Source organism: Aythya fuligula, chromosome 8, assembly GCF_009819795.1.
Source record: "Aythya fuligula isolate bAytFul2 chromosome 8, bAytFul2.pri, whole genome shotgun sequence".
NCBI lineage: Eukaryota > Metazoa > Chordata > Aves > Anseriformes > Anatidae > Aythya > Aythya fuligula.
This window is the reverse complement of record NC_045566.1, coordinates 5,259,248-5,281,162: the sequence shown is the minus strand read 5'-3', so window position 1 is coordinate 5,281,162 and position 21,915 is coordinate 5,259,248. Positions and strand designations below refer to the sequence as shown.

Sequence of the window (21,915 nt, the reverse complement as noted above, 5' to 3'; positions counted from 1 at the left end):
TGGTATCTCTAGATGCAGCAGATCCAGCAGCTGCAGCATGGGGCGAGGCAATTCTCCCCAAAGATCTCCCTGTCCAGGGCTGGATAGCGGTCACATAAGGGTTCATGGGGAGATGTCAGCAGTGTGACAGAGATGAGTGCATGCTCAGTGTTCAGCACTGTCAAATGCTTGCAGGAACAAGGCTGGGAAGGATCTCGCTGTCCCTGCCTTTGGGGCTACTGCCACATCCTTTGCTTGTTGGAGCTGGTGGAGCCCAGCCATGAACGTGTGGGACAGCACACCCTGTGGGGACAGCAGGGCACTTTGTGGGACTGGTGATGAGCAGAAGATGCTGCCATGATGTGTAACAGGGCCAGAAAGGAATGCTTGGCTGGGCACAAACGCAAAAGGGCCCAGCCCATGAAGCCAGCAGCCACCACAACCACTCCATCACTGCCACAACCTAGTGGATCCACGTCTCACCAGCTGAACTGACTTGCAGGCTGGGTGTGGGTGCCTGACAGCATTCATCACCTTTTTCCCTGCAGATTCATAGTGCTAAGGCATTTTCAAACTGAAAAAGGCTCTCTAGCTCACCCTTCTGCTGTAAATTTATGTGCAAATTAAACTCCACATTTGCAGAACTTGGGTGTCTCCAAAGACAACATGCAAGCCAGGGAAAGGCACTTTCCTTTCTCTCCCTCTGAAAACCCTTCGTCTAACAAATTCAGTACCTGTAGAAGGTGAAGGAAAGGCCTCCCATTTCCCCTTGTTGCAGCCTCTGCTGGGGCTTGCGTGGGCTGACCCAGCTCACCCCATCTCCTGGTGCTGCTGCAAGATGCTGTGAGTGGCTCAGATGTGAACTGGGTATGGCTCTGCTCACCCAGAGCCACTGCTGACAGCCTGCAGCTCCTTAAACTGCTCAGGCCTACTGAGTGCAGCAAAAATGAGAGATTAGGAGACGGGCAATTTAAGGGACTTGCACTTTACTCAGTAACTCAATGACACCTTCCTTGGTGAGGTACAAAACCTCGCCAGAGTTTTGATCCCAAACCTCAAAGACCGGAGGGTCCTCGCAAGCCCTCTTCCCAGCTATGACCACGTAGGGGTACCCCAGCTTTTTAGCATCTTTCAGCCTTTTGCCGATTGTCATCTGCGTCCTGTCATCCAGCACCGCGTCACCCGCGAGGTGCGGATGGGCCTCAACGAAGTCGTCGTAGATGCCCTCCAGCAGCACGGCTCCCTGCTCCTCCTTGCTGCCTTTCTTGGGGGGGATGAAGCACACCTGGTAGGGCGCGATGAGGCTCGGCCAACGGATGCTGTCCTCCGTCGACAGCACCTCGATGGAGGCCGCCAGGATGCGCGTGACGCCCAGCCCGTAGCACCCCATTTCTGCCAGGTGGGGCTTGTTGTCGGGGGAGTAGTAGACGGCGTTGTAGACAGCCGAGTACTTGGTACCCAGATAAAACGTGTGCCCCACTTCGATCCCTCTCGTCTGGGTGAGTTTTTCCCCGCACGTGGGGCACGCAGCCTGCTCCCCGCTGACCATCTCCACGTTGGCCGCGAAGTGTCCGTGGGGGCACAGCACCAGCCGGTCCTCGCCGATGTCTGCCGGCAGCTGGAACTCATGGGACGTGGTGCCCCCGATGCTGCCCGTGGCCGCCCGCACCTGCACGCAGGGCAAGCCCAGGCGCTCGAAGAGGTGGCGGTAGGCGCCGCACAGCAGCTCGTAGGTGCGCCGAGCCGCCTCCTCGGAGGTGTCGAAGGTGTACATGTCCTTCATGTAGAACTCCCGGCTGCGCAGCAAGCCGAAGCGGGGCTTGGGCTCGTCCCGAAACTTCCTCGTCACCTGGTAGAGGCGCAGCGGCAGCTGCTTGTAGGACAGCCCGCTCTGCGCCGCCACCAGCTCCGTGACCGCCTCTTCGTGCGTGGGACCCAGGCAATACTCCTTGCCGTGCCGGTCTGCCAGGCGGAACAACTCCGGCCCCATGTTCTCCCAGCGCCCGCTGGCTCGCCACAGCTCTGCCGAGCTCAGGCAGGGCATGTTCACCTTCTGCCCTCCCACCGCCTCCATCGCCTCATCGATGAGGCGGACGAGCTTGTCCATGGCGCGGACGGCGGGCGGCAGGTAGCAGTAGCAGCCGGTGCTGCCAGGGTGGATGAGCCCCCCTTGCACCATCAGCCTGTGGCTGCGGCTGCCCGCCTCCCACCCCGCCTCGCTCCCCTCGCCCTGCAGGTTCAAGGGCTGGAAGAGCTCGGACAGCAGCAGGCGCCGCCGCCTCGCTCCGTGAGGGGCCCCGGAGGCTTGCAGCAAGGGGCCGGCCGCCGCTCGCCAGCCGCGGAGCCCGCCCGACATGGCGGCGGCCGGCCCTGAGGGGAGCGGAGCGGAGCGGGCAGGGGGGCGGCGGGCGCAGCCCACAAAATGGCGGCCGGAGGCGGGAAGGGCCGTGGGGGAGGCTCCGTCATGGCGGGGACGGGGAGGGAAAGGCAATGAGGGCGCCGTCTGCCGTGCGGAGGCCGCGGGGCGCTGAGGGGAGCTGAGGGTGGGTGAGGGCACCCGAGGGGTGCGAGGTTGGGCTGCTTGGGCATCTGTGGGAGGGTGCTTGATAAAGGAATGGGGACCAAAAGGGTTTGTCCTGTGTCATTCCAGGTTCCTCAAGTCAAACTGAGAGGGTGGACATCCCCCCGTGCCAGTGACCACCACCTTGCTGCGCTTCTCAGCCTCCAGCCTGGAGCTGGAGCTCAGTGGAAATTAAAAATATCTCTGAAGAGCAGTTGTAAGCACATATAAAAGTGCTCTGCCTGGGGAGGAGATTTCACTTCACTGACCCGCATTTTACCAAGAATTAAATAATCATTTTAAAATATAAGGAAGTGAGAGTGAACCCTTGTTTTATTTAGAAATGGGATTTGAGGAAATCTTCATGATTTTTCTATAACACAGAATACACACTGAGGTGCACTGCCATTTATAGCCATGTGGAAATGGGAAAAATAAGGGATTAAAGGGGCTGTTTTTAATGCTCCTGAGTGATTTAGGTGCACTGAAGCCACTAAATGCTTGAGACATCCCTGCAAGAGGCCTCAGCATCCTGTAAAGCACTGCCCAGAGGGACAGGTCTCTCAGCAGCTCAGTGCCAGAGCCAGGATCTGGCTGTGGTTTCCTGGCTCCCAAATAACAACTTCACTCCCAAACCGCCTCCACTGGTTTTGCCAGGTAATTACTTCTTCCTACGTGTTTCTCACCGCAATCAAGTGAGCAATGGAAACGCTGTCGGGGAGACATGCAGCGGCTGAGCTGCAGGTCCTGCAGGATGCCTGGTGCCACGGTGGATATCCCCATGGCCACCTCCTGCTTGCTCAGCAAGTGGAAGGTTTTCACCAGACGGTTCAGGGCTGGAGAGTTGTTCTTCACTGTTTCTATCGCTTGTTCCAGCCGCGGAAGCGAAATGCTTTTCCTTCAGTGACTTACTGCCTGCTGCGCTGATCAAAGAGACAAAACCATCTTGGATTGATTTGCCGGGGCGGTGTTTTAACTGCGAGGGTTTGAGGCTATACAGGAGGCATGGTCTGCAGGGAAAGCTGATACCTCTTATTAAACCAGCAGGCAGCACTGGATGAGGAGCTAAGTTTGGGGCTTTGTGCCTGAAAGCCTGTCTGTGGTCTATTTTTTCCTGCTTTGCTGGGTGGGGAGTGAATAATGGTGTCAGCCCCGGCCCAGCCACTCTGGCTACAGGACCGTGCCAAAGCGGAGCGGGAGGTTGGTCTTGGAGAAGCCACAGTCCTGGATCCTCACTGGGTGGTGGAAAATGTTTCTTTCCTTGCCAGCAGGGCAGGTGAGAGGTGAAGTCGTTCAGCAGCCAAACCTCGCTCCATTCTGTGGAGGATTTGCAGTTTGGGCCTGGGGTTCAGCATCCTGGCTGACCCTGGGCATGGTCTTACACAGCTTGGAGGGTCTGTGAGCCCACAGCACTGCCTCGCACATCTCACAACGTAAATCTCCCGAGAGCTTCCATTCCCTCCAGTGATGTTACTGTAATCACGCAGCTCCAGGATGATGTTTTTATGCCCAGTAAGGCAGTAATTGCAGGGCTTGTCCTAAAGCCACCTTTTGGGAAGTTCCTGGGGGATATAACAGCACCACACATCCCCTGCCCCCTGGCAGCTACCCAAGGTGCAGGCTTTGCTGAGCAACCCCGGGAGCTCTCAGACAGCTCCTCCTGAGCAGACGACACGTTGAAATTAAACCACACTGGTACAGACACGGTAATTAAATCACCCCAGAGGGCTCGAGGGACCTGCTACAGGCAGGGTGGGGGGCTCTGGGCTGCCAGGCTGCAGCCCCCATTCCAGCCAGGGTCCTTGGCTTGGCCCCTCAGAACGTGGGTACCATGGTGAGGGCTGCCACGGCGTGGGCTGCCACTGCAGAGCCACCTGCGTGAGACATGGGCAGCCAGGTGAGGCCGTGGGTACATGGGGGGAGAGCCAGAATTAGCGGTGCAGCTCCCAAATTGGCTGAGACCATTTTGCACACAGCAGCTGGGGACACCCAGCTCGGGCTCGGGAGCACCCTAGGGTGTCAACGTGGATGCAAGCTGCTCATATCCTGAGCTTGGGAGTGTGCAGCTCGGCAGAGCAGCTGCTCCTGTGGTCCATGGGTACTGAGGATCCACAGCAAAGCCCAGCTTTCCCTGGAAGCCGCCTTCCAGGCCACATGCAGGCTTTCTGTGAAGTCCAGCCACCCAAAAGCAACCCCCTTTCTTGGTGCCTTCCATCGGGATGAGCGACAGAGCCGGGATGAGCAGTGGGACGTGGGGCAGCAATATACACACCGCGATGCTCCGGCTCTGCCTTGCAGGGCAGAGTGCCAGCCTCCTGCTGGGCCGGAGCAGAGCCGGGCTCACGGACAATCCAGCTGCCCCATTTCCACTTCAAGGTGATGAAGAAGAAACGCAAACTCCAGGTAAGAGCTGGGGTCGATCCACCCTCCGTGCACATTTCCTGGGGGCTGAGTGATGCCGGCAGCGCTGCCGGGAGCACCCAGCTCATCCTCACGCTCTGCTTTCTCTTGCAGGAGGCAAGGCTGGGCCCGGGGACGTACAACATCAGGGGCTCCCTGCAGGAGACGCGGCCCTCCAGCCTCCGGGGCATCTGCGACACACGGGAGCCGAGGTTCAGGGTTGGCCGGCGGGTCCGTCTCAACCCACCTTGGGAGCTGCTGGCATCACTGCGGGCACCCTTCCCCCTTTTAGGGCTTCTTGGGGGCTGCCCACACCGTCCTGTCTCTCCCACAGGACTGCTTCCCCGGCCCTGGCACCTACGGCCCCCGGGGGAACCCCTACACCCCGCTGGATGAGAGGGACAAGCGCTCCGCCAGCACACGCGGGCTGATGGACAGCAGGACGGAGAAGTGTGTCCTCCCAGCAGCCATGGCACGTGCTGCCCCTCGCCCTGGGGACACATCCAAGGGGTGACCCCATCCTTCTGCTGACCATATCCCCGTTGCCTTCCCCGCTGTGCCTGCAGGGCAGCGGCTTGGGGCCCGGCACCTACTCCCTGCCCAGCAGCATCGAGGAGGGGCTGCGGCGGGCGGGTGGCCGCGTCCCCCACCAGGTTTCGGGGGACAAGATGAAGCCCAGCGGTGGCCGGCGGCACGACTGGGAGGTGCGTAGCCTCGGGACAAGACGCCTGGATGGGGTTTATCAGCAAGCTGTGGCACTGCCCCCATAAATGGGTCGGGGCATGGTGGAGAGGTGCTTTATACCAGACCCCGTTTGAGTGTTGCTCTTGTTTGGGGAACAAGCGGGCTGCAGGCAGAGCAAAGGGGAGCAGGATCGTGCCCACAAGTAGGGGCAAGGCTCAGCCCTCAAGGGATGGCTGCAGAGACCACCAGCAGCCGAGCCCCTCACGCCGCTCCCTTGCCCCGGCAGAGGAAAGGCACCGAGCTGGGCGCTGGCACTGCCAAGAGTTTCCTGGATGAGCTGGTGTCAAAGGAAAACAAGAAGAAAGGCTGCTTCAGCACCCTGCCGAGGAACCCGGGCTGCCCCTCGGAAAGGATCTTCTGGGCCACGCTCAGCCAGTGCCCGAGGGATGCGGTCAGTGGGAGCAGGGTGTCCCCACCCCGTCCCCGTGGGGTCTCCCTGTCCCAATGGAGCCACTGAGCCCGCCTGGGGGTGCTGGGGCCCTGGGGCAACCGTGCAGCTTTCTGCACGCAGGACGAAGCATCAGAGCTCTCCTTTTGTGCAGTATGCGGCAGGGCCCGGCTCGTACGATCCCAAACCCTTTGAGGGATCCTCAGACTTCAACCAGCCCCCGTTCTGGTCATCTGCCAAGAGGTTTGACAGAAAGTCCGACCGCCTCTTCAATGGGAACGAGGTGAGTGAGCAGGGAAGGCAGCAGGACAGGGATGTGTGAGCCAGATGCCACCACACGATGTCACCACACAGGAGAAGAGGCCTTCTCCGGGTGCCCTTCATGCCCAGCACGTGTTGCTGAAGGATAAATGGTGAATTAAAGCACATGGCCCAAACTCCTGCCAGCTCAACAGAAACTTGTGCTCCTGCTCCTGCAGCAGAGCTTGTGCTGCCCTCGGGCTGCTCTGAGTCCTTTTAGGTGCCAGGAGCTCGTTGTATCCTCCCAGAAAGTCGTGCTCTGCTACTTAAAAGCCAGCTTTCCCTCTAGCACATCGAAGAGCCCTTAGTACCTGTTCCCAGAGCTGTATTCAGCCGCGCAGCTTCCCCACGGAGAGCCAGAACAAAGCCCGAAGGGCTCAAAGCCGGCAAGGGAAGCTTTGCTCTCAAACAGCCCACCTTGGCTAGGGACGAGGAGCGGACTTCCACGCGGCTCTCTCTCTCCTTTGTGCAGCTGCGTGGGGAGCAGGCAACTTACAAGAGGTCAAGACACCTTCGTAATTGCGGGGGGACCTCACACATTACTCTGCAGTGGCCAGGCTGTGATAAAGCAGCCCGTGGCTATCGCTAGCAGTAGGCAACCGGGGAGCATGCTTGAGCCAGTGGAGCTAATCAGGGCCAGCTCATTTGAGGGTCGGTGAGAGGAGAGGAACTCCTTGTGAAGGGGCCTGGCAGGGCTGACACCAATCAGCACATCTCCTCCTCCCTCCCCCGCGATACAGACCTCTTTTAGTTAAGATTTTCCACATCCTGTTGGATTTGTGCAATTGGAGGCCTCGCCACAGAAAGCCACTGCCTGGTTGTGCCCCTGCAAGGATGGGAAACCAGGCGTGTGACCTTCTGCTTCCAGAACACCGTAGGAGTCGGGCGCTACGATGTCACCAAGGGCGAGCGCTGCCCTCAGCAGCTCAGGTACCAGTCCCTGTACCTGCACGACGCTCAGCGGTACCTCAGCAACCCGAAGCAGGACGCCTACCTGCTGTAAGTCTGACACAACGGGGGCTGTAGGTGCTTTCACACCGGCCCACAGGAAAAGCATTCGGCTAGAGCAACTCCTGAGGCCAAGGACAGGTTGCTGATGCTTTACAACCGATGTGAGAGGCTAAATAGCAGAAGGGATGGCTGTGGAGATGAAGGAACACTTGCTGGCCCCACTGCAGGTTTGCTCTGTGAACGAGCACGGTAATGTCTATGAAAAAATGAGGAGAGCTCAGTGCTTCGTGGTCATGCAAGGGCAGAGGGAGGTTAAAAAAGTACTGGTTATCCAGGCACTTCCAGGATGCTACGGTGGTTGATCTTCCACCTTGTGAAATGTAAGTTATATGCCGTGGAGGTACAGATAAAATTTCCATCCCCATTAGAGGAGGCGGCCTGGGAAGGAACTGGACAGGGGATGGGTGGCCAAGCTTCCTCGGTTCATCCCCAGCACTGGTTGATCAATGGCCTTGAACAAAAACCGCGCTCTCAGCCTGTGCCTTGGTTTACCCATTTGAAGAAGGAAGATAACAAGGCTCAGCTCCGTCACAAAGGGCTTTGAAATCGCCAGGGTGAGAAGCCCCGTGAGGCAGTTAGGGACTGTGCTAATGAGGGACCTCGGGACAGCCCTCTGCTTTCACCTTTGCTTGTGGCCAAGATCAGCAAACTGCTGCGGTGGCACTGGGGGCTGCAGCTCCGCAAAGGCTGTCTTGATCTCCAGAGAGTAGTTAGGAACGTGCCTCAGCTGAATATGACTTGGCTTTCAGTGGGGCAGCTCCGCTAGCTGGCCTGTGATGAAGGAGGCACAATGAAATCGAGCTGTCAGTATCACCTGGCTTTGTTAAGTTTGCAGTTCCGTTAGGAATAATAATAATAATAAAAAAGAGTCTGAACAGCGAGCAGGATGTTCAAATGCACCGAATTGCTCTATGATCAAACAGCGCTAGCTCCAAAATCACTTTTCAAGCTACAGCTGTACCTTCAAGGGAATAGGCAGGCTTTCACGAGCTCTGTTCACCTCCACGCTCATTAAGACTAATGAGATTAATCCAGCCAATAATTGGAGTCCACTGAATCACATCCTCTTTTCGCAGTGAGCGGCTCAGGCCTGTTGTGAAAAACAACTGGAGATTTGATTTCTGCTCCACGCTGTCCGGACATTTGTGAAGAAACCACTGCTGTTTTCCACATGTAAGGTGGCGCTGGGAAGCCCGGATCAGTAAATAAATCAGACACGCCAGTAGATGGGACGGTGTAGATGAGAATACTTGCAACAGGAGGTAGGAAACAACTCGAGTCTTGCGCTGCGGTAATAAAACACTCTAGTCCATCATCACTCTAACTTGCCTATTGAGTAATTCTTTTTATTTTTTATTTTTATTTTTTATTTTCAACTTGACACAGTTGAGAAGAGGATGTCAGTGTAAGTCAATGAAAGGAAAGTTTACTAGCACCCACAGCTCATTCAGTATGGAGCATTTCCTTCTCCCTCAGCGGAGCTGTAACACACAGCTCCACTTGAATTAAAAACTCAACTGCTTATCAGCAGCTGGAGGGCGTTAGGGGGAAGTCAGTGCAATCATTCCAACTTTTGCAGGGTATTAAGACCTGGAGGCGATGAACAAAGTGAGATGAACAGAAAATTGTGTCAGCTGTCACAAATAGTGGCCATAAAAGTATACCAGGAGCACACTGGTTCACTTGGAGTTAACCTTTACGAAGTCTCACACCAGTGTTTAGACCAGACTGGAATAATTAAATTTAGGTGTAATTACATGGTAGTTGTGGCTGGTTAAATATGCTAATTAATCTGCAATTACCCTTTGGTGGGAGAGATAATTGAACACAGGTAAAACTATAGTAATTTAAAGAAATAGTGATTATTGTAATAGAAAGGTAAGCAAAGGAAAAAGGAGGCCTCTGAAGAGAAATGCCTGGGCAGTGATGTGGGTGAGTACAGGCTATAGAAATCCTGCTGGGGCAGAAAAACACAGGATTGCGAAACGCAGCATAAGCCAGGGCTAAAAATTTATTTGGTCAAAGGAACATAGGACTTCAGCACCTAGATTGACGTTTCAGGGGAATTCAGGCATTTGGCAGCCTGGATTTTCAGGAGAAAGCACAGGAACTTCTGCCCGGAAAGAGCACTGGAAGAAGATGTGAGAGCTGTGAGCAAGGTGTAGCAGGGCAGGAATACCTCCGTCCTTACAGAGCTGCTGTAAAGGCGTTTCTCAAGGAAACAGAGATGTGGACATAAACTCAGGCTGAAGAGGGCACTGTGTCTTCATCCTCACCTCTGCAGCCGGTCATTCAAACCAGGGACCAGTTTAAATAGAGGAATGAGTTAGGTGCTACAGCGCCTGACGTGGACAGCTGAATCCAAAATGTAGCTTTGTTCTCCTGTGCCATGAAGGCAGAGGGAAAGGGTGAGGCAAGGGGGGAGAAAACAGCATCACGAGGCTCTTAAGAAGCACTTAAAGCTAATGGGACAAAAGTGAAGGGTTAAGGCTCAGCTATAAGGCGTGTCTTGGGGCAGAGATAAGGGCTCTTCCACATTCCTCCAAAGCTGTTTGCAGCGTTAGGCTGCTCATCCAACAGCCTCGCAACACCTCTGCTCTCTGACCAAGACAGCAGCTTTTCTCTGTAATTGCTGAGCACTTGTAGCAATACAACAAGCCCAAGAAAGAATAACCTAAGAGCTGTTAAAAAGAAAATCATAATTCATTAAGAGACACCACCTTGGACAGTACACGGGCTATATTTTTATTTTAAACAGCTTTTACAGCCAAAAATCAAGACCAGCAGCAATTATGCATGTGCATGAGTGGGACTGGTACAGCTGCAGTACCAAGTCACACCATACCAAGTTTGCCAATAAATAAAGGAATGAAAAAACAAGTACAGTGCATACCTAAAGGTCATCAGTACGTAAGTGAGAGAAACACAGCTTAAGTAGAAGTATTTGCATATTCTCTAGCTGCTTTAACGTTGCCCTTTAAAAACTGACCAAACCAATTCTCGCTCTGCACAGATCATCTTACAAGCACTGGGCTAAATCCTAGCTTCGCACAGGAACAAGGAAGCTGCTCCTGTGCCATTCCCTCGCTGGGATGGGAAGCGAAGATCACAAGTGTGAGGATCAGCGTTTGCCTTCCCAGGTACCCCGAAGCCTGGAGCGGTGCAGTGGATGCTCCAGGATCACTGACACAGCTCTGCCTCCTGCCTGGCCAGCACCGCGGGCACTGCGCTGGCTGTGTCTCCCCTCGGCAGGCTGCTCGCTGCCCCGGCAGGGCTTTCAGGGGTACCTTAATCGCAGGGAATTTGCCCAGCATGCATCACTGAGTAACAGGCCAAGCTTAATCTTGTCACTGCTTTATCATTGGTTTCATCTGGACCATAGACATCCATCTATCAATAAATAAAATCATTGGTTTAGCACTCAAATAAAAATAACACAGTTTCCCGCTGCAAACCATTTTACGAGGTCTCCACGTTGCCCTCTGTGCCACCCTCGAGAAAATTACTCCCTGGAGCTCAGCAGGGTTTAGGATAACAAATTTATGTACTGCTTGGATGAGACACGGGCTGAGTTTGGCACCATGCTTCCAGCTGTGGAGTCAGAGCACTCCCACGCCTCTGCACCTGGCTGCGTGAAGTGCACGTCTACGCTGTTTTCACCAGCATGCATCAAAAGGGGAAATCCAGCAGTACTTGCTATTGATTTCCTCCCCAGGTGACCGAAACAGTCCTTTTACAAAGCCTATCAATCTAATCTAGCTAAAATTCAAAGCAAAAACGTTCTCCGAGTCAGAACCAATGCCTGTGTATACCGAGCTTCCGCAGCAAGATTTCTTCTTACCCACAGCCACTTGCTCTAACAAACCTTGTGAAAATAAAGCCTTAAATTGTGAGGACACACTCCCTTGTCCCGCCGAACAGGACAGAATGGTCTCCGGTGACCCATGTCCTCCTCCAACTGAGTATTTATAAGGCACTAAAATTAAGCAAAAGCAAAAAAAAAAAAAAAAAAACCAAACCCCCCAAAAAACAACCAACAAAAGGCAAAACCAAAAAAATCCAAATAAACTGACCCACAACAAGTAAAAAACTGAAATTAATACCTGCCTATCTGAAATAGCAGCATTTTTTCAGCTGTACAAAGCCAGAACAACGACAGTTTGAGGCAAAAAAACAATATGCTGTCAATCATTAAAGAAGTAACCCTACATCCACTTACATTTTATAATCAAAATCAGCACAAACCTGACAGGCACAAGTAAAAAGCATTTGCTTCACACCTCAACGCTCAGTTTTGGAACCGAACCAGCTGCTGGGGAGTTTAACTGGGACTGCAGCACGGGATAGCCCAAGCAACCCCGCACCACGCAGCATCACGCGGCGTGGCACAGCCAGGTCGCGGTACTGTCACTAAGCCGTCCTACAGGTCACTGGCTGGAGGCAAATGTTTTCAACATCATGATTAATTCAACAATTCATTCAGCTTTGGCACCTATTTCTGTCACCTCCTTACCACTTTCAAAAGTAATTTTAAATACAGCTATAGCGTATAGCCGGTGTTGCTTCGGTGTCATCTTTTCCAGTTATTTTTCTCGTGTTTGGAGCTAGGTGAATTCACCCATGTTACTACATTAGATCCAAGATACAGAGGCTAGCACTTTGAAAAACAATCACTTCGAGTTCGGAAAAATGGTTTTAAAGCATCCTAAGAAATACTAAACAGAAGTTTATAAAGCATGAATTCATATCTTTAAACGTCAACAAGAATGAGCTTATTTGGAGGCAATAAAGCTTTTCTTTAAAAAGGATAGACTGACTAGCTATAGGTAAATTCATCTTTCCCTGATTGCTTAATTAGGTCGTTCAGGCTCAGTGCCTGGCAGCTTTGCAGATTTTGTCATACACTTCTGGAAAGGCATCCTTGCAATTCATTTGCTCCCTCAGCTTGTGGTATAACGAGCCATCAAACATATCCCAGAACTCCTCACGGGTCATATAGCAATCTGCATACAGCATCTGGAAGCTGAAATAAAAAAAAACAACAAAAAAAAAAACAGGAAGAAAGAGACAGATTCAGTATTAATTGTGCCGCAGGGTTTGAAACAGAATCAAAAAGAAAACAGACAGGGCAGGCTATGAGAGCAAACATTTGAAAAAAAAAAAAAAAAAAAGGCTTTTTAAAACCAGACAAATCTAATTGCTCATATGGATTGTGCTGGGACACTCAGCCAGTTATATTTTGTGGATTTAATGTTATCAGGATTTTTCTTCCAAGAGTAAATAACATTTGATGGTGTAAACAGCAGAATACCGATACAGTCATTTTGGTAAAGATGGGAAAAGGAAGCAATTGAAATAACTGCTGCTTTTAAGGTTTGGTTCAGCAAATGTCTTCAGCCATCAGTGTACCGCCACTTTTATTAGTTTTGCTACTACAAAGAGAAAAGGAGAGGAACTAAAAAGTGTATATAAAACTGTGGTTCATGTTTAGATCTCATAACCATCTGCAGCCAAATCTCCCAAAGCCATGTATTCTCACAGCTCGTGCTCACGGAAACACAAGTCTGGAGAGAACTTCAGAAGTTGCCCCAAACCAGGAGTCTGGCCCCCAGCACTGAAAACCACACATGACCTAAATGATCCCTGACAAATACTTTTCTGTCTGCTTTGGAAAGCCTGCATTCCTTTTTCCTCTGTTGAAAGCTTTTTAATTTCAGCTTCAAAAAAATGAAGTTGTTTTTTTTTCCTGCATGCTTTCTTATGATCCACGGAGATACAGTCACTGCATCTCATGCCAGCCGCACTGCAAAATGCATTCAAGACAGATGCAGCGTGTCCTTTTCGGTTTTAAGATTTCTTTGACCTCAACACTGAGACTATAGCTGTGAAGGAAGAAATCTGCCAGAGATCAGACTAGGGTAAGACTGTAAGTTCATAGCGTAAATGAGGCCCAGTTTAACAGGGATCAATTTACAAAAACCAAACTGAATCATTATTTAGCTGTGGACTCTTTCTTACTCACTCACTCTTCTCTCCAAAATGCAGCTAGCATCAGAGGAAGCAGTAAAATACAGGTACATACAAGCTCTGTTGCTGTAACTATGAATGGCGACATCAAGCTTTTATACATTGTTTATTTTCCAGTGACAGGTATGGAAGAGACTAAACTCGGCTAGTAAAGAGAATTAAATTAAAAGCTTAATTTCAAGTTAATTAAAGAAGCTTAAAATTAACTTTTGGTTGCTTTGTTCTTTGGCGGATCACTTATTGTAGGTAAAAGTCATTTACATTCTCCAAATCACCTTGAAGCAGACTCACCACTGTTACTCGGCCACACGGGACAGAATCACTGTTAGACTGAGAAACAGGTCGAAATAGAAATGGAGTTAACTTGTACTGACGGTGTAAAAATACCACGGAGTTGGTTTTTTGTTCCTGAGAAACAAGTAACTGCTTCTCTACTGACACTCCTACAGCAAATTAGGCTGGCACGAGTCGCTGACAGATGGTGGCTGCACATCTCACTGTGGTCCTGTGTAACAAGGAGCAGGGCAGGGAGAAGGAGGCTCTGGAGGTGCCACCTGTGAGAGGAAAGGCTCCCACCGCCTAGGGATCAGGGTGAACAGTCAAGGCTCAGCTCCCCGCACGAGGACGCAGCAGCCAAGGACGGGGCAGAGCTGCCACAGGCGCTGCCAGGAGGGCAGGGAGCAGGACAGCCCCAAGGGCAGCCCGTGAAGCTGTCCAAGCTTTAACAGCCTGCGGGATTCCTGAAGGGGCTGTGGCCAGCTGCGGCCAGAACAGCTCTTGTGCTGCCCCTGCTCTGAACCAGCCTCCAAACAAGTCAGCTTCAGTGGGCAAGCTCAGTGCCTGCCCTCCTATGGACGGGAGGCGAATGGTCACCAACCCACGCTAACACCAGTTCAGCACAGAAACTGGTTTCCACACCATCAGTGCAGACCTGCTGAGGTCTTTCTGCCTGCATGGACATGTTTTGTTGCAGCAGATTCTACTCCCAGAGCAGGCTGGAGCTTAAAAGGATGCATGGGTGACCCGTTTGGAAGCTACCTAGCTCCCAAACACACTGCCAAGAACTTCAGCCAGCGAGCCCGTTTATTAGCTTGGGTTTGCAATCAAATCACTGAAGTCGCAATTGTATTTAAAAATTGTACCATCAAGCCTGGTAATTAAAGTTAGCTTTTCATTACGGTGGCTGTTAAATTATTGCAATACTGAAGTGCTGTACTGTGAAATAAATGTGATTAAACTCCACAGCTGTCAGTTATATGGCACTGATACCACGCTAACGAGTGGGAACCTTACCCATGCACGCTTCTTACAAACTTTTCCATCTGCCTCATTGAAGCCCTGGCTTCAAATTGTTTCCTTTTGGGCTCTCCGTAAGCTCCGATGTCCACGTAGAGCTCTGTCTCGTTCCCTTTTGGGTGGACCATACCAGGGTTATTGGGCAATATGAAAGGGCATAACCACAGAGGGTATACCTGCAGAGGTAAGGAAACATCCCGTCACTTAGCTTAAATGACCGTTTTGTTGAAAATATCTCTTAGTAAAGGCGACAAAATGAAGAATTAAGAGGACATTGCCCCAGTTTGGGATCAGATCTTACACAGCTCTTCCTCTCCCGTTCTCTAGCTGTGGTTTTTAGATCCACTTTCTGATGACTGTAGCACAAACTAATTAAGATGCTCAGAGTATGTGCAGTGTGATCCAGGAATTACATTCGCCCCTCCAAATCCTTAAAGACCAGAATGTACCTTTAAAATAGAAATGACCCCCCCACCCCAATCCCAAAGCAAAGACTGAATACATTCTGAATAAAAAGAGAACTAAGTGTTTTCTTTACCAGGTCAGTCCAAAACTGAAATAACCAGATTTGTACTTATACAAACTAAAATAAATCCAGAAATAAAAACAAGAAAGGGAAAACAATTTCCACAATATGGTTTTAGCATGACTGCCAGTGATTTAGGTGAAAAAAAAATCAATTCAAGCCTTACTAAGTGATGAAATCTTTTAGAAGTGCTGGCCTTCTAACTAGAATTTGAATGTCATGTTTATATTCTTCAGAAAGCTATGTTCTCTCCTGCAGCCTTGTGTCACGGAGTTGCAAAGAACAGTCCCCCCCCGATAAGATAATGACCTTTCCCACAAGCAGACTATCATGCTTTAAAACCAAGGGTCACTGTCCTTGTAACGTGCACTCTGGAATTTGCTGTGGTTTAAAAATGGGTGTTCTTACGTTAAGGTCAACGTGGAAGGTTTGGATAGATTTTTCAAGGCTCTTCATGGGGACCAGCATGTCTTGTACGACGTGGTGCTGCTCGTACAGCTTTCGAATCGCTTCTCCTTGGGTGAGTTTTAACAAAGAGATTTTTGGAGGAACCATCCAGCCAAACAGGTAACGGAAAACAGGGTTGTTGCCAAAAGGAATGATATCCTTTAAAGAGGAAAGAAGAGAAGTTTGACTTAGGAACGTGTAAGTGAAGCAAAAGACAATGCCTGAGAATCCTCAGAGCAATAGTAAATGAGATTTTCAATAAATTTAACTGCTGATACTTTTGCTGAGCTATTATAATACGAACAGGAACTCAGAGAGGTCTGGACTGAATTTAGCTGCACAGCCCATTCCTAAGCCTCCTCTGCTTATGACAAATGATTTTCAGAGCCATACGAATCCCAGCACACAGTCAGCCCCAAATACTTTCAGATAATGAAGTTCCAAGAGAAGTAGGCTATTATCTTAAAAAACGGGTGCAAGGAGCTCATAAGAAGCTGAACTTGCAAAACTCTTGCAAGAGCTGACACATGCAAGATTGGGCCTTAAAAGAACGTTACAGCTGTAAAATGTGAAGTACTTTCTGCATAGCAAACTCCTGCTTAACTTCTCCAGCAGCTGGAAGGATTTGGTATCTCACTCCGAAGATTCAAAATGTGGCAATAGTAATCTTTCAGCATGCCAAATAAAAGTTTTGCATAAATGCACATCACTACAAATGCGTTCATGTAATTAAAATTAATGATGCAACTAAATAATGAGCATTATGAGTTTAGGCAGGGCACATTTTCAGCCACGATTGACACATTCATAGTTTTTCCACCGTTTGTCTTTGGAAATCACTTAGTAGGCGTAAAATCTTAACGCTTAAGTATGCATTTACATTTTAAATTCAGAAAAGCACTGGAACCAAAATTAGGAAGTTACGATCTGATGCCTTAAATATAAAGTAGCGGCTTTGGCTTTGTGTTGCCCAAATACAGGGCTTTACATTTGCCACTAACTTCATTGTTTTTTCTCTGTCATTCAAGGCAGAAGTGTTGCCAAGGGGAAGAAGGCACATTGTACCTACACGGGGAAAGAGCTGAGCAGCTTTCTGTAGATGTTATTTTAATTTTGGATCTGGTCTTACCTGGAGTTCCCAGAAGATGCTACGTGTATGTCTATGGTAATAATGTCTCGAGGGAATGTATTCAATCCCAGTCCTGTCAGCTTTCAAATACTTCTCCACATGCTTGAAGAACCATGGCTTGTAGTAGTTGCCAATTCTGTTTATCTACAAGGAAACATACACTCATTAGCAAATCCCAACGTGGACGACAATGACACCTTACCAGACAACATTAAGTACATCCCCGAAATTCCTTTACCATGAAGGATCAACATTATATCCTCTGTGACAGTTCAAAAGAGACTGTCTCCAGAAATCTAGAAAGCCTTCATGTCTCCTTCTTCCAGCCACACGCACGGCTCCCTCTTAACATTCTTCTCACGATGGAGAATTTAAACAAGGCCTGCATGTTATGGGCAGGGTAATAGGAGACCACGAATGTGGCAGAACCAGATTCCTAAGACACTGAGCTCTCAACCCATCATTAATCCGAAGCCCCACTGTGGCAGAGGAGAAACATCCAGGTTGAGCAACGCAGTGAACAGACAGCACGTCCATTCTACAAACATGCCTGATTTGTCTTACTAGTAGCGTTAACTGCATTAAGAGGTGCTGGGGAAAGAGTTGCTCTGAATAACTGCAGGTTGAAACAGAGTATATGAAAAAAGATACTTCTCTTCCTCCCTGGGTACTGCAAAGCAAAGGCAGATTAAATTATTTGCAGTAATAACGGAAATCAATGGGTCGCTTCCCATCAATTGAAGAGATTTAGAGTACAGACTCTGCTGTAGTAACAAAGAGCTGCAATTTAAAACATCCTGGAGGACAGATCTAAGTTTTCATCCCATATTAAGAGATTGTTCTGATCTTATAATGATTCTAGTTGTAAAATGTAATATGGTAGCGTAGCTCCGATTAAACCCTGGGGGCATTGTTTTCTTTGTGAATAACTTCCCTTTAGTTACCTTGCTTTGTTCAGCTTCATCGGTCAGGACTCCTGTCATGATGACTGCTTCGTCCAAAGAATACACGAGTCCTTCCACAAAATTATTCTCCTTTTTCTTAGACTCTTCGGTAAACTTTTCACAAATATTCTGCAGTCCTCTTACGGGCTTGTAATGGATTTTGACGTATTTCTTGGCAGGAATCATTTTTATTTCTGCTGCAACCAGGAAACCCAGAGTACCACAAGACCAAGGCACTGCATAAAATAGGTCTGAATTTTCAGTCTGCAAAAAGTATGTCATACTCAATCATATATCCATACTGACAAGGGTCAATGACATTGTAAATGATAGCAAAAGAACATTTTGTCTTACTGGTGTACATCTCACAAGGCTTCCATCAGCAAGAACAAGTTCATAGGCCACACAGGTATGTTGAAAAAGTCCATAGATATGGGATGAAGACTCAATGCCGGTTCCCATGATCAAACCACCTTGTTGAGAGAGCACATAACAAATCACATGAAACACGCTTCAAAATGAACGTGATTTATGAGAACAAAGCTTTGCTTTTGAGCTCTGGGTGTGGCTTTTAAGATTATTTGGAAAAAGGAAGAAATGAGTGCTTGTAACACAAATACCTTAACAGAACACAGAGTATTTCAGGACACTTTTAAATCTGACAAGGCGCTACTGCATAAAAGCAAATGAAAATGCAGCAAAATCCATCAGTCTCTTGTCATCACAACAACTCTTACCTACTGTAAGGTCATCGAGCTCTGGCACCACAGGAATAGTCCAGCCCATAGGATTCAGGTATGCAGTCAGCTGGCCCATGGTGACCAAAGGTTCCACACGAACCACCTAAAAAGCCAAAAAAAAACCAACAATCAGCCATAAGCTAAGTGTTTGGCGTTAGTGATGACAAACCATGGCTAACTGGATTGTAGTCCCATCTGTTATCAGAACTCAGAGCCTTACTTCCCCAAGAGCGCTACTAAAAATAGTTGGAACTGTTTAGTGATTCCTCCCCTGCCTCAGCATCTTGTTGCTCAGTCCCCAAGCCCATAAATCAATCTGGGCTTTCAGGCTTCAGCACGTAAAACTAAGCAACCCCATATGCTGTTTTTTTGGACAGAGTGATCCAAGTGCATGTTGTAAAACCCGAATATTGGTGGGTCTGCAAAGCCGACTGCCAGGAACATCCTTTGTTCTGGATGGGGTCCTGCTCCCGAGCTATAACCACGGCACAAAACGCTGCAGGTTTCAGCGTTACGGAAGCGTTGTGGGGAACGTTACCTGCCGCTCGCTGTCCACTTCCAGCACATCCATCAGGTTGATCATGATGTTCTTGTGCACCTTCTTGTACTTCCCCACGCGCAGCGACACGGTCAGCCAGCCGGGCCGCCCGGTGCACATGTACCTCCTGCTGCCTTCATTCTTCCACTCCCGAACCTGCAGGGAACGGCAAGAGGGAGACGCTTTGAGCCAGAAACACCCCTCCTGTGGCAAATTTTCCCCTCAGCATGACAAATATCTACAAATATTGTCATTTCCCAGAGGGTGGGTGACCGCTCTGTCTGCCTCACAGCGCTGCAACCCCACAAACTTACGAACCAAACCCCACCACAGGGGAGGTGATAATGAAGAGGGGCAGCTCCAAACCCCCGATACCTTTAGGATTTAGCCTCAGGACCCCAATACCTTTAGGATTTAACCTCGGGACCCCAAATCCGAGCCACAAACCCCCCCCGGAGCCCCTCGCACCCCTTTTTTCGCCCCCCCCCGGTGCCGTGAGGGGCCCACCTGGTCCTGGATGTGCCGGACCCGCTGTGCGTGCAGCCTCGGGGCGCTGTGCAGGCGCCTGACGGCCCAGGCGCGCAGCTGGTAGTAGACGTCGAAGAGGATGGAGAGCGGCAGCAGGAAGAGGCAGACGAAGACCCAGCGGTGGTGCACCAGCACGGCCTCCAGCCCGCGGTGCCGCACCCACAGCAGCAGCAGCAGCAGCCCGGCGCACAGCGACCACAGCGCCGACATGGCGCCGGCCGCCCCCCTCTCCTCAGCCTTTGCCTCAGCACCGGTCGCGATCGTGATCGTGATCGAGATCGCGATCGCGCTCCCCCCCCCCCCCCGTCCTACCCCGCTCCCTCCGGTTCCCGGTTCCCGCCGCACCCCGGCGCTAGGACCCGGCGACGCTGCCGCCCACCCCCCCCACTCCGCGCGCGCCCGCCCCGCGCCGCCATTGGCCGTCGCCCTGAGGAGAGGGGAGGGGAGCGGCCAATGAGGGCGCTGCGGGGAGATCGGACCAGGCGCGGGGGGCGGTGATTGGTTGGGAGGGGGCGGGAGGTGGTCGGCGCGCGGAGAGGCGGGACCGGGAACACCCCGGGGGAGGGGCGGGGGGGGGAGTGGGGAGGGGCGGGGCTGGGGGCGGGGCTAAGGGGAGGGGGGCGGGGCTTGGGGAGGGGGCACCCCAGGGGAGGGGGAGGGGAGGGGGCACCCTTGGGTGGGGGCACCCTGGGGGGACAGGGACAGGGACAGGGAAAGGGACGGGCACAGGGACGGGGACAGGGATGGGGATGGGGATGAGGATGAGGATGGGGTTGGGGTTGGGGATGGGGGTCCTGGGGTCACCCTGGGGGCACAGGGATGGGGTGGGGGACGCAGTGGGGGCACCCAAGTGGGGGCACCCTTGGGAGATCAGGAGTGGGGAGGGGGCAGGCTGGGGGCACCCTCACGGGGACAGGACCTGGGGCAGGGGCACCCCCAGAAGGGTGAGGCTGGGGTGGGGGCTCCAGGTGGGGGCACCCATGGGGATGGGGATGGGGTCTGAGGGTCTGGGACCCCCCTGGGTCAGGGGCTGGTGTCATCAGGGGACAGGGCACAGGTCCGTCGGGTGACAAGAGCAGCAGGGTTCAAAGCTCAGCAGCCACACCTTGTGTCTCCTTCAGAAAACTGGGAGCCGCTGTTCTGGGCCTTGCTCATTCTTTTTTCCCCCTGCTTTTATCAAAAAACTCATCTGCGGCTTCACTGCTCCAATGTTTTGAGGTGGTCTCCCGATTTTCCAGCCTGACTTTATTCTCAAATTGTGTTGATTGCATTCGTGGCCAGGCTGTACTACGCTGGTGCTTTTCCTTCTTGTACCTGAATTGATGTTATCGCCTTTTGTTTACCCATTTCCCTGCTGGCTGGAATTATGCATGACAAAGAAGTTTCCCGTGCTGTAGGAGAGGTTATTTTAACCTCCGTGAAGGAGCTAAATAATTGTGCTTGATCTGAGAGTGGTCAAGTGCAGGGCTTATTGGGTAACAGCATCATTTATTCATAAGGAGATATTTATACCTTTGGTGTAAATACTACTTTCAATTTTTTTTTTTTTTATGAAGATCCATTAAAAGCGTTTATAACGTTTTCTGTGCTCTGCTCTTGTTTTTGTAAGGCCCTAGGCAGCGGGAAGGGAGCAGGTGAACTTGAAGACTGCAGTGCGAAAACGTGCTTTGGAATAGAGAAATGAATCATTGTTAAGATCACAGCGAAATTGCCTATGTACATACCGATGCCAAGCACAGAAGATGCAGGAATCGGGAGGGAAGGGGAGGGAGATTTTTTTAAGGCTGATATTTTTCAGTTTTAGCTATTTCAGGCGCGAGCAAAACATCATCCAACAACCGATGTCGGCTTAACAAAACACCATCTACAAATATGGTCTGAAAAGCTGAGATTCCCCCGGTATCTTCTGTAAGACTAAAACCCCAGTTCTCTTCAATTACCATTTCATGTGTGCTTAAGCTGTTGCTGCTTCTTAAAAAAGCAGCCCTCTTCCCTTCCTCCTCGCCCTCCCTCGCCTGCCATCCCTGCCGCCCACTCACGCTGTTCTGGGCATGCTGTGCAGTACAAATGCTTCTGCTGTCACTCTGTACAACAGGTTGGAGAACCCATCTGACTGAAGAGTTAAACAGTTTTTTAAATTCATCTTTTCCTGCCCGGATCAGCTCTCTGATGGAGTTCAGCCACTTGTGAGGGTGGAGTGCAGGGAGCAGAGCAGGGGCTTCTCACCGGCTGCGCGGGGTCACCCCTCTCCTTGGTGAGAGCTCATCACAGATTGCTCCGGCAGGACTTTGTTCACTACAAAAGTAGGGCTTAGTGATGACTATGCAAAGGCTTTTGGACAAAGAATTAAAAGATGCA

At 50.9% G+C, this 21,915-nt stretch overlaps 3 protein-coding genes across 3 annotated transcripts; 1 reads left to right on the top strand and 2 right to left on the bottom strand.

The window, feature by feature from the left end:
* Nucleotides 1-948: 948 nt before the first annotated feature.
* Nucleotides 949-2,354, bottom strand: PARS2 (prolyl-tRNA synthetase 2, mitochondrial). Its single transcript, XM_032192331.1, has one exon. It carries the CDS (start codon nucleotides 2,333-2,335, stop codon nucleotides 950-952), a length of 1,386 nt encoding a protein of 461 aa, XP_032048222.1. The 5' UTR covers nucleotides 2,336-2,354; the 3' UTR covers nucleotide 949.
* A 2,070-nt stretch (nucleotides 2,355-4,424) lies between these two features.
* On the top strand, nucleotides 4,425-8,531 carry LEXM (lymphocyte expansion molecule). Its single transcript, XM_032191868.1, has 9 exons — nucleotides 4,425-4,436; nucleotides 4,838-4,942; nucleotides 5,054-5,170; nucleotides 5,274-5,411; nucleotides 5,506-5,643; nucleotides 5,910-6,074; nucleotides 6,226-6,387; nucleotides 7,240-7,370; nucleotides 8,459-8,531. The coding sequence occupies exons 1-9, from the start codon at nucleotides 4,425-4,427 to the stop codon at nucleotides 8,529-8,531; spliced, it is 1,041 nt and encodes a 346-aa protein (XP_032047759.1).
* Nucleotides 8,532-11,433: 2,902 nt separating this feature from the next.
* DHCR24 (24-dehydrocholesterol reductase) lies at nucleotides 11,434-19,847 on the bottom strand. Its single transcript, XM_032192088.1, has 9 exons — nucleotides 19,537-19,847; nucleotides 19,030-19,185; nucleotides 18,489-18,594; nucleotides 18,106-18,224; nucleotides 17,752-18,015; nucleotides 16,808-16,951; nucleotides 15,640-15,837; nucleotides 14,703-14,881; nucleotides 11,434-12,405 (listed from the first exon to the last, which is right to left on the bottom strand). Exons 1-9 carry the CDS (start codon nucleotides 19,765-19,767, stop codon nucleotides 12,252-12,254), a joined length of 1,551 nt encoding a protein of 516 aa, XP_032047979.1. The 5' UTR covers nucleotides 19,768-19,847; the 3' UTR covers nucleotides 11,434-12,251.
* Between the last annotated feature and the right edge of the window lie 2,068 nt (nucleotides 19,848-21,915).